Source organism: Chionomys nivalis, chromosome 2, assembly GCF_950005125.1.
Source record: "Chionomys nivalis chromosome 2, mChiNiv1.1, whole genome shotgun sequence".
Classification (NCBI taxonomy): domain Eukaryota; kingdom Metazoa; phylum Chordata; class Mammalia; order Rodentia; family Cricetidae; genus Chionomys; species Chionomys nivalis.
In genome coordinates, this window is record NC_080087.1 from 799,508 (window position 1) to 811,853 (window position 12,346).

At 36.4% G+C, this 12,346-nt stretch overlaps 2 protein-coding genes across 2 annotated transcripts; both read left to right on the forward strand.

Moving 5' to 3' along the window:
* Positions 1-326: 326 nt before the first annotated feature.
* On the forward strand, positions 327-1,259 carry LOC130870074 (olfactory receptor 1086). The gene has a single exon (XM_057762645.1). The coding sequence runs from the start codon at positions 327-329 to the stop codon at positions 1,257-1,259; it is 933 nt and encodes a 310-aa protein (XP_057618628.1).
* A 6,964-nt stretch (positions 1,260-8,223) lies between these two features.
* LOC130869671 (olfactory receptor 8K3-like) lies at positions 8,224-9,159 on the forward strand. Its single transcript, XM_057762028.1, has one exon. It carries the CDS (start codon positions 8,224-8,226, stop codon positions 9,157-9,159), a length of 936 nt encoding a protein of 311 aa, XP_057618011.1.
* The last annotated feature ends 3,187 nt before the right edge of the window (positions 9,160-12,346 follow it).

Consider the following 12,346-nt stretch of genomic DNA (forward strand, 5'->3'; position numbering starts at 1 on the left):
TCAATGTGTCTTGTTGTGACTGAATGGCTTCAGGACCAGGCAGGAGAGAAACTCTATCTACAATACACACCATCCATGTCATTCTACAATTTTAGTATATTGAAATTTAAATCACCACCATGTTCTTATCCTCTTCTGTAGTTCTTAAATTAACATGATATGTGTGCCTAGGTGTATGTTCCCATGCATCTTTCAGTCTGAAAGTGTTTCTGCATAAATGCACATGTAAAACTCACCTAGCTTATAGCCAAACTACACTAGACTCTATACAGTGATGTAAATTAAGATGTGCTGATTATTTTCAATTCCTTCTATGAGATTTCAACATGAAGAACATCACGGAAGTCACTGAATTTGTACTGAAGGGTTTCACAGACAATGTTGACCTGGAGATCCTTTGCTTCTTCCTCTTTCTAGCAATTTACCTCTTCACACTCATGGGAAATTTAGGACTGATTGCTCTTGTCATTGGAGATTCCCACCTACACAACCCCATGTACTATTTTCTGAGTGTGTTGTCCTCAGTAGATGCCTGCTACTCCTCGGTTATCACTCCACAAATGGTAGTTGACTTTATGTCGGAGAAGAAAGTTATTTCATTCATTGGCTGTGCTGCCCAGATGTTTCTGGCAGTTACTTTTGGTACAACAGAATGCTTTCTTTTGGCAGCAATGGCTTATGACCGCTATGTGGCCATCCACAACCCACTTTTGTATGTAGTGATCATGTCACCCAGAGTCTATGTGCCACTCATCATTGCCTCCTATGCTGGTGGAATTTTACACGCTGTTATCCACACTGCTGCCACTTTCAGATTGTCTTTTTGTGGATCCAATGAAATCAGTCATGTTTTCTGTGACATTCCTCCTCTCCTGGCAATTTCTTGTTCTGATACCCACATAAGCCAGCTTCTCCTCTTCTACTGTGCTGGGTCTATTGAGGTTGTTACTATCCTCATTGTCCTGATCTCCTATGGTTTCATTCTGTTTGCTATTCTGAGGACTCGCTCTGCAGAAGGTAAAAGAAAAGTCTTCTCTACGTGTGGCTCTCATCTAACAGGAGTGTTCATTTTTCATGGTACTGTTCTTTTCATGTATGTGAGACCGAGTTCCACGTATGCCTTGGAGCATGACATGATAGTGTCAATATTTTACAGCATTGTAATTCCCATGCTAAATCCTCTCATTTACAGTTTGAGGAACAAAGATGTAAAAGAGGCAATGAAAAAAGTGTTTAGTAAAAGACAAATTTGTGGATAAATCATATTTCCAATAAACATTATATAAAGATTATATAAGTCTTATTCTATAAGTAAATATGAAGATTTACATTTAAAATGTTCCTTTTTATTCATTAATATATTCCAATCGTCAGAAAACATGGAAATAAAGGCATTGGTTAATGCATCTCTCATATGCTTTTCAAAACAGAAAGACTATACCATTCATTTCCTTTCTAATGTTCAGAATCATATATGTTTATATGTATATTATGCATAATGTTGATACTAGGTAAAATGCTTAGTGTAAAAATAAATATATATGTGTGCTTATATTTATTCATATATGCATATTTATACATTTTAACATAATTTAGATGGTTTCATGTATTTATAAATAATATTTTAAATTCTCTCACATTTATAATTTTAAACCATTTTATTTTTCTATCATAATGGCTAAATAAAATTTTATTGTCCTTGTTCAGTTTACTTTTTGGCAGTAAGATTGTTTAGATCTTTAGAATGTACCTTTCTGACATTACTAGGAAACACAATCTTGCACAAACTTCTTGATCCTCTGGTGTTACACAATTTTTGCTCCCTCTTCTACAATGTTCCATGAGACTTATGTGCAGCACCAGAATTCTGCAACTCAATTGATTATAGTTGTCTGTAATGGTCTTCTGTTGCAAAGATCCATTTTCTGGATGAATAGTAAGGACTACCCTGGAAACACAGATATGTACTGGGTATGTGGTGTTGGGATATACGTATATGCGTATCCAGAAATATTAAAGAGGAGGCCATGAATTAGAAAGAGAGCGAGGAGTATGTTGGTATGTGGGAATGTTTGATACAGGGCAAGGAGGTGAGAAAGGAGGAAATGTCAGGTCACTGGGATAATTTCAGGAAGAGTGATAAGAATGATACTAACCAAACCGCAGTCCTTTGTGAGAGCAGCAATTCCACCTAACCTTTGATTAATCTCTCCATCTCTAATAAGTTTTATTTCTCTTAATGTAAAATTCCATGCAAATTTAGTATCATTTTTATATATGTAAGAAAGTGTTCTGCTTTCTAACTCAGTATAATTTGAACAAAGATTTCCACTGTTCTATAGTCAATCTTTTCATTTTCCCAAGTCTCCTCTCTCTCCCTCCTAGCAATTTATCTACTATGTGGTGCTGAATACTGAGTCTCTGAAAGCCAAGCCAAGTTGGATCACCCTACAGAGGGGCCACTGCATCCATATCTATTACAAACATCTGTTCTTACTCAATTTGGGCTTTATTTTAACTAGGATTATTACCCTTCCTCTACCAGAGCTCCTGAGTCACCAGTGCTTCCACTCTTCCCTCACTGGGCATTTTGCCCTTCCCCTGTCTTTGTCTTCAGCTGACTAATATTCCTGCATCACACTCAGACCCAGTACCCAACATACTTACCACAAAGTTGGGTGCCCCAAGTTGCAACATATCAATTTGTCATTCCATACCAAAAAATCAACCCTTAAAACAAACGTACACATGGCACAAATGACATGGTGACCATTGCTGCTTGACACATTTACAGCATTTTGACAATGCAGACCATACTTTCCCAGAAGTTTCCAACTTTCATTTTTAATGATTCTCACTAGTAATGTCTTTCTCTTTTGTAAATTTGTACAGGCTTTAATAAAGAATGAAAATGGCAGCCTGTTTAAATAAAATAACTCCTTGGCAAGAAATCCCAGCCACTGAGAAACAAGCCATCCCATTGTGCAGTACTAATTACACCAAGAATGGGAAAGTTATTGGTTTAGTAGACACATCTGATCCTGAAGATGAAATGACTATGGTTCAGATCCAGTTCCTAGGCTATATATAGCTCAGTTGGTAAACATGGAGAAATTAGAATTGTATGATATAATGAGAAGAGAGTAATGATATGGGATATCTTTCTGTATATGTGTTGCTTTTATTGGTTAATTAATAAAGCTGTTTTGACCAAAGACTTAGAAGAGTAAAGTAAGGTGGAAAATCTGAACAGAGATATATAGGGAGAGTAGGCAGAGTCAGAGAGACACCTTGAAGCTGCCAAAGGAGAAGGATGTTGGATCATTACAAACAAGACACAGCCTTGTGGTGATACACAGATCTAGAGATTAATGATAATGGGCTAATTAAGATATAAGAGCTAGTTAGAAATATGTCTGAGTCATCAGACAAACAGAGTTTTAATTAACATAGTTTCTGTGTGATTATTTGAGTCTGGGAAATAAATGAGCAGTCTCTCTTTACAAAGTAAGATATCAGGATCTCGCCTTTCAGGAGTTTTACAAGGGGAACAGGCCCACACAGTAATATCAAAAAAACTGTAATACTGTTTCTGGTCCCCCGGAGAAGTCCTTTAGCCAAGATCAGGCATTTGGATAAGGGCCATCATTTCCTCAGGGCTAAGAAAAGTTTCTGCTTACTAAAGCAGTCATTCTCTTTATCTCTGGAAAAAAAAAAAACTTGTGGCCTTTCTATTAAGGTACAGTTGATACCTATTGTCAAGGTCAATGTTAGATTCCTCAACACCTGATCTCAGTCCACATGCCAGCTTAAATACCCCTTTTCTTCCATTCAGTGCTATACGCAATAAAAGGTATAGCTTTTTTCAACAAATGCTGCTGGCATCTTCATCCACCCTCAGGTCGTGTCCATCTCCTCCTCTCTGTGTTGACTCCACATTACCAGCTGCCCAAGCAGGTCTTCAGCATACAAGTAACATTATGCAGCAACTGATGAAAACCGAGGCAGAGACCCACACCAGAGAATTGGATTGAGCTCCCAAAGTTCAGTGGAAGAGTGGGAGGAGTTAGAATATGAGCAAAGAGTTCAAGTCCATGATGGGGACACCCACTGAAATAATCTTCCTGAGCTAAGGGAAGTTTACCAACACTAGCCGGACTGGAAAGGCAGAATCATAGGACATAACCAGTCCCTCCGAATGTGGGTGACAGACTGAGGGGCCACTGACAGTGGCACCAGGATTTATCCCTACTGTTTGTACTGGATATTTGGGAACCCATGTTCTTTGGATGGATTTCTTGCTCAGCCTAGATATAGTAGGGAGGACCTGGGGCCTTCCCAAAAGCAATGTGCTGTACCCTCTCTGAAGAGTGGATGGGGTGGGGTGGGAGGTATATGGAGAAAATGGAAGGAGTGGAGGAAGTAGGAACTTGGATTGTTATATACAACGAGAAGAGATAGTTTGTTTTCTTTTAAAAAATAACAAAACAATCTTTTCTCATTTTACATACCTATTTCTTTTCCCACTTCCTCCCCTCCTTCCACTTTACTCACCCTCCCCCCACCTGCCCCTCATCCAACCCTCGGAGAGAATAGAGTCCCATGGGGAGCCAACAAAATCTGACACATCAGCCGGGCGGTGGTGACGCACGCCTTTAATCCCAGCACTTGGGAGGCAGAGGCAGGCAGATCTCTGTGAGTTCGAGGCCAGCCTGGTCTAGAAGAGCTAGTTCCAGGACAGGAACCAAAAAAACTACGGAGAAACCCTGTCTCGAAAAATCAAAAAAAAAAAAAAAATCTGACACATCTTTCTGAGGCAAGACCAAGGCCCTCCCCCTCTATATCTAGACTGAGCAAGGTATCCCAGCAAAAAGAATAGACTCCAAAGAGCCAGGTCAAGCACTAGGGATAAATCCTGGTACCATTGCCAGTGGCTCCACTGACTGCCCAAGTCATGTAACTGTCACCCACTTCCAGCAATCCTAGCTTGGTGCTAAGCAGATTGCCCTGCTGTCAGTTTGGAGACAGTGAGCTCCCTCTAGCTCCGGTCAGCTGTTTCCATGTGTATCCCCATCATGGTCTTGATCCCTTTACCTCTTGTACTTTTATTAACCACATCTCATTTCCCTAGCCTCATTTTTTACAAAGGTTATATTAATAACCAATTACACAGGTCTATGTATGTCAAATGTATTGGTACCTGTGTAGTATTATCCTGTTGCTGGTTCATGTAATTTGAATGAATAAATAAAATTTATGCCCTGGCAATGCTGAAGCATGCATGGGCAGCTTATATATGATAGTTCTGTTGAACGTGTCCATACTGGGTTTTATGGTCTAAGCCATTGAGGATGACTGACCAGGGCACCATCTTTTACAATTTCATGGTACCCTTGCATTTACTGCACATAGTACATGTTATGTGTTCACCCACTTAAAAAAGTTATTTGTTTCCACTTTCAGCAATTTAGAATCCTGCTACAGGAAAGTTCAGAGTGGGCTAATATCTCTTTGAGAGTATAACATTCATATTTTAATTTCCAATCCAGAAGCAATTTCACCAATTTCTCTACACAATACAAAATTCAAAGTTAGATATACATTTTTCCTGATAATTAGTGAACAACCTCCTATTATGTTAGTAGGCATGCCAATGCTTTAGGGATAGTCAACAATAGCTTACAACTCCACAGGGATTATTTTTGAAATCAAAACATAATACATAAATAATCCTAGAAAATACAATGCTAAGAAGTACATAGGAGAAAAAAAAGAAAATGTTTTATTACAGGTAAGAAAGATAGACGACTATGCAAGCTGCTCCTTGCTATCAAAATGCATAGGAATCATGACATTCTGATCTCATTTTGTCCTCCACTACAAGAGAATATTTTTGGTTTATTTTTCCATAACTCTTTTACTATCATGGCTGAATGACAATAGCAATAGGCACTCTCCTTTCCTCATAAACTCTCCATGGGTTAGAGATTACATGTTCATATGTATATTTGCAACGCCAAATTTATTAGAAAAATTTACTTAGGAAATATTTTATGTACATTAAACTGTATAATTAACACATTCTAAAATAAGGGGGGAGATGAAATATGAGTAAAGGAAGCCCACAATTTTTTGTTCAGAAATGGAAATATAAAAATATTAATGAATAATTTCATATGCTTCCAAATGTTTAGGGTATCAAGCTTCTTTGTGACGTTGCCATTTATTTTGCTATTATGTGAGTGAAATTCATTTTTTTAATTGTTAAGATAAAAATTAATTGTTAAATTAATTAAATTGTTAATTAAATTTGTTGTTAAGGCAAAAGAGTTTGACAAAATAATCAATACATCTTATTGATTGTGTGTGAACATGTGTGTGTGAATTGACATTAATGACCTCCTTTTTATGGTTATATTAAAATTGCCATTTAATATTTGATATCTGAAGGAAATATTCCATAGTAAGTATTAAATATAACAAATATTTATTAATGGTATTGCACAATATCAAAACAAAGTGCTTTCATATTTAAACTGAAAAATCTTGTCAGGAAATACCTGCTTGTGATTACAATTACTGAATATAAAACCTAATGCATTAAGCTTATGTATTTTAAATTCGTGACTAGAAATATGTCATACTGAAACATCAGCTGGATAATCACTTACCAAATTGAAGTGTAGTTTACATGTAGCAAGCTTTGTATCTACATTAAATGTATATGTATATATATATAAAATTATATTGCTCATTTAGTCATTAAATTGCCTTGTTTAGTTATAGTGAAGTTATGTCAGTAGAATGAGCTAGAAATTGAAAGAATCTGCATGCAATATCACCTTTTGGACCCAATATTTATTTAACTCTCATGCCATTATTTAAAATACATATAATCTGGCAAAGGAAACTTATTTCATGTAAGTACTGTGATGGTTAAATAATAAAAATTGTAGCACTGTACAAATAGAGAGAAGGAAGTCTATGATTTCTGGATCACTTTGTCCTGTACAGGAAGACCCTGTACCAAAAACTTCAAGGTCTAGTGCTGCTATTCAATAGCAAAACTCATGATATCATGTGTAAAATCCAGAATGCTGTTCACAACCCCCCTCTCTGTCTTTCTCTTTTTTCTTAAAATCTCTTTTTTAAATACCTGGAGACATCAAACCATTCAAGTATCTTTCATCTTTAAACAGCACTGCTATGAATATTGATTTAAATGATAATACAAAGTTTTAGATTACTATTTGTCAAATATAGCTTTTGTGAATATGAAGTAACATATTAGTTATCATACAAGCTGTAAAATATGCTTGCATATTTATTTATTTAGGGATAGACAATTTCCCTAGTGGTCAGTTATAATTATTTTATCTAATCATCTGACAATATTAATCAAGATTTTTATTGACACTTTAAACTGCACCACCTATAGGCATAAGGACTTTAAAGAGCTTAATTTTCATTGTATTTTTTCTTCTTTTGATACAAAGTCTCCTATATTTCAGGGTAGTTTTAAACTTGTTTTATAGCTGAAGATGTCCTCGATCTTCTGAATTTTCTCTGTTGCCACAGCCATAATAACAGAATTACAGGAGTGTACTACACATTTTAGGAAATGTTATGACACTATTTTAGGTATTGATGAATGTTACTGAGTAATATATCACCCTAAACTTCCTATTTAAAGTGTTGAATTATGAAGCTATAGGGATGACTCAGCAGGTAAAAGCACTTACTGTCCTAAAAGAAGGCAGTATATCTATATCTTTAGTTCTCTCTTGTGTTTTTATATCATATGTCCATCAGTAATTTATCTCTATTATTTATTTGTATTAGGATTTACCAAATAAGGGAAAAGTTATTTATATAACCATTGTTTGAAGCTGGAGGTTTTGTAGAGTGGGTCATATCCAAGCTTACCTGTCTTATCAAATCATTGTCTATAGCAGTTCTTCTCCATATTGAGACAAATTATCTCTCAATTATGTTTTGTGTCAGTGAAATCACCTTACATAAGATTCATAGCCTACTGTTCTCATATATAAGTTTGCATCTTTAGGCATATAAGATGTACTTATTTTGAAATAGTCATTATTACGAAATTTCATTATATCTTATGCATAACAATATTGTATAAGTGATCATCTTATTATGAAATTAAAAATATATTGAATATTTAATTGTTCCTATCCAGAATAGATTCAGTACTATGACTGCATGGGGAAACAGAACTTCACAGTCATGACTGATTTCATTCTGATGGGCATCACTGACTGCCCCGAACTACAGGTTCCACTATTTGGACTCTTCCTCATCATCTATCTGATCTCACTGCTGGGCAATTTGGGCATGATCCTTCTCACTATGGTGGATTCCAGACTGAAAACACCGATGTACTTCTTTCTCAAACACTTGGCTATCACAGATCTAGGATACTCTACAGCTGTGGGACCTAAAATGTTAGAAAATTTTGTTGTGACCCAAAACACAATATCATATTATCTTTGTGCTGCACAGCTTGCTTGCTTTCTTCTGTTCATTACTTGTGAACTGTTTATCTTGTCTGCCATGTCCTATGACCGCTTTGTGGCTATCTGTAACCCACTGCTCTACCCTGCCATCATGTCACAGAGGACATGTTGGGTCCTGGTGGCAATCCCATATCTGTATGGTTTATTTCTGTCTCTTATTATTACTTTAAAGATATTCACTTCATCATTCTGTGGTTACAATGTAATCAATCACTTTTTCTGTGACTGTATTCCTTTGATACCTTTGCTCTGTTCCAACACTCATGACCTTGAGCTGATGATTCTAATCTTTGCTACTTTTGATTTGATTTCTTCACTTCTAGTTGTTCTTGTGTCTTACCTGCTAATCCTTATAGCCATTCTCAGAATGAACTCTGCTGAGGGAAGGCACAAGGCTTTTGCAACTTGTGGATCACACCTGACTGTGGTCATCATTTTCTATGGGACTTTGATATCTATGTATTTGCAGCCAAATTATAGTCACTCATTAGATACCGACAAGTCGGCATCCATTTTTTATACAATGATTATTCCCATGTTGAATCCCTTGATCTACAGTTTGAGGAACAAAGATGTAAAAGATGCTGGACAGAGGATATGGAGGAAGATGTGCAAGATTTGACCTTAAAGGTTGCCTATGAAATAAACCATATAATTTCGCATTAGAATTGGGTCTGTTGTGTTCTTTCAGATTATTTAAAGAGCAAATATAGGCCGGGCGATGGTGGCGCATGCCTTTAATCCCAGCACTCGGGAGGCAGAGGCAGGCGGATCTCTGTGAGTTCGAGACCAGCCTGGTCTACAGAGCTAGTTCCAGGACAGGCTTCAAAGCCACAGAGAAACCCTGTCTCGAAAAACCAAAAAACCAAAAAAAAAAAGAAAGAGCAAATATAGGCTTGAATTTACCAGCAGATCATTCTCCTGTGACAGACTTTCAAGGTGGAAGTGGACAACATCTTATTGATGTAGTTAGAACATACTTTATGAGTCAAAAATTGGCCAACATCTGCAGAAAATTAATTCAAATGCTGCTGCCAATAAGAACACAGGATACCTCAGACACAGTTGTCTTAGACTGATAACTACAAATATAGAGCAAAGAAAATCATACTTCTAGGAACCAAAACTGTCCTTCAAGGCCCCACACCCAGAGCACTTATTCGTGGACTAATAAAACTATCATTTTATTTCCATCTTCATCAGGGTATCAGAGAAGCCTACAATTGGTCTGACTTCCATTAGTTTCAGGGTTAGAATGAAAGAGGTGAAAATTTCTGGGACACTAGTATGTATACAAAAGACAGTCTGCTGATCAGGGGATGCTGATATATTATATTGATGGCTGACTTGGCTTGATCTAGAGTCAATGAGAAAAAATAGCTATGCATGGATGTCTGTGAGCTGGATTCTTTGTTGGAGTTGTTTGTTTTATTAAGTTACCTTAGGCAGGAAGACCATATTAAATATGGAGACACTATTTATGAACTTTTCATAGACTCAATAAAACTGAGAATGGGAGCTGTGCACTGCCATTAATCACCATCTGCCACTGTTACCAGGACTCTCAATCTCCTGTTGCCATGAGTGTATTCCCTGCAACTGAAACTGAGCTCAAGCAAACTATTTCTCTCTAATTTGCATTTGTCAAGATACCTTTCCAAGAAACCGGAAAAGTACAGAAAATAAAGGACATTTTAGCTTTCATTTAGAGAGAGACAAAGAAATCCAATTAAAATGTCCTGGATGTGGGAAAAGGGAACACTTCTTCATTGCTAGTGAGAATGCAAGCTGGTACAGCCCCTTTGGATGTCAGTGTGGCGATTTCTCAGAAAATTATGAAAACAACCTTCCTCAAGACCCAGTAATACTACTTTTGTGTATATATCCAAAGGATACTCAATTGTGCCACAAGGACATGTGCTCAACTATGTTCATAGCAGCATTATTTGTCATCGCCAGAACCTGGAAACAACCTAAATGTCCCTCGACTGAATAATGGATAAGGAAAATGTGGTACATTTAAACAATGGAGTACTACACAGCAGAAAAAAAATAACGACATCTTGAATTTTGTAGGAAAGTGAATGGAGCTAGAAAACATAATTTTGAGTGAGGTAACCCAGACACAGAAAAATAAGTGGTTTTTAAACATAAAGCAAAGAAAACCAACCTACAAACCACAATCCCAGAGAACTTAGACAATAATGAGAAACCTAAGAGAGACATACATAGATCTAATCTACATGGGAAGGAGAAAAAGACAAGATCTCCTGAGTAAATTGGGAGCATGGGGACCTTGGGAGAAGGTTGAAAGGGAGGGGAGAGGTAGGGAGAGGAGAAGAGAAAAATGTACAGCTCAATAAAAATCAATAAAAAAGTTTTAAAAAAGAAAGGAAAGCTGCAAAAAATGTGATTCATGGCAACATCCCAAATGGGCATCTGTACTTGATAGCATCACCCACGTGGTTCTAGATTTACAGGCATGAAGGCTACACCAAAAACGGGTTATGAAATATTCCTCTGAAGCTGGGGAAAGAAACTCAGGTTGGGTAATATGTTCCAGAAAAGTCTCTGCATTAAGGAACTAAGAGAACAAAATTTGTGTGGCCAATGTTTGAAGCTATGAAAATAAAACAAGAGTTGTTTTGGAATCCAAGGTACTTGAGGTACAGAGCTATGAAACATAGAACAAGAACTGTCCACAGAAAGCATTACTATCCTCAGACGGAGAAACTTGTACATTCATTTATCTGTTAGGTTCCTGATCATATCTTAATTCAACTTTCTACTAGTCAAATTTCAGTTTTCCTTATTATTTTTCATAGTCTCATTTAAGTTCCAAATTCCAAAATCCACTTTCTCATCTGCAAGACATCTTTTAAGTATAATAGCATTGCTTCACATTTGAGTTTAACTTATCCTCAATGTGTGTGTGAACTCACATCTTCAGGCTTCTCTGGCAAGTGGATTTATACAATAAGAGATCTTCCCCATCCAATTTCAACAATTTAAAAAGAAAAGATATAAATTATTACGATGGTTAGTATAATAAGCAAATCTAAAGTCAACTGCAAGTTCTCTATGTGAGTTGGTGCACAACCTCTAGGCAATTCATTAGTTATTCAAATGCTTTAGGGATAGTCATCAAATTGCTTGCCACCCCATGGGGAGAATATTGAAAATCACGTAGAAATCTATAAATTGTCCTACAAAGTACAGTTTTAAGAAATGCAAGGGAGAGTAAAGGTGGAATGTTTGATGAGATACTCTGTGATGCTATTATCTGCAGGAGTGTTCACATGTGCTCTGGATTTTACATCTAATATAAGAGTTCCGTTCTGGTTAATTTTTGATATACGATCCCACTGTACCATAATGCCTGAGGGTCATAGATTCTTCATTTATTCGTGTTTATTTTCCAGCACTTAGAGATTAATATTTAAACTGTGCATTAGTACTTAAAAAGCATATTTTGTAGAAGTATAATTTTATCAACAGATTTCAAAAGGTAGTAGAAACTAAAGTTGAGTAAATCGAAATTAATATGTTAGAGAGAAAAAAATGAAACAATTTTTACCTTCTTCCAAATATTTAGGCATATGAATGACTCAGAATCTTCTTGTTCTGTTAATGAGAAGCTAAAAGAAATTCGCTATCATTTTCTTATGAGGCAAAGAAATGTTCTGCTTTGCCAGCAGATACTGAAATCTTTTTTGTTTTTGGATTCTAGGGTCACTTTTAAGCACCACTTTTGCGCTGATGACCAAACTGACTGTACTGTGGAACCTGAGTGATTTTATAAAGTACAA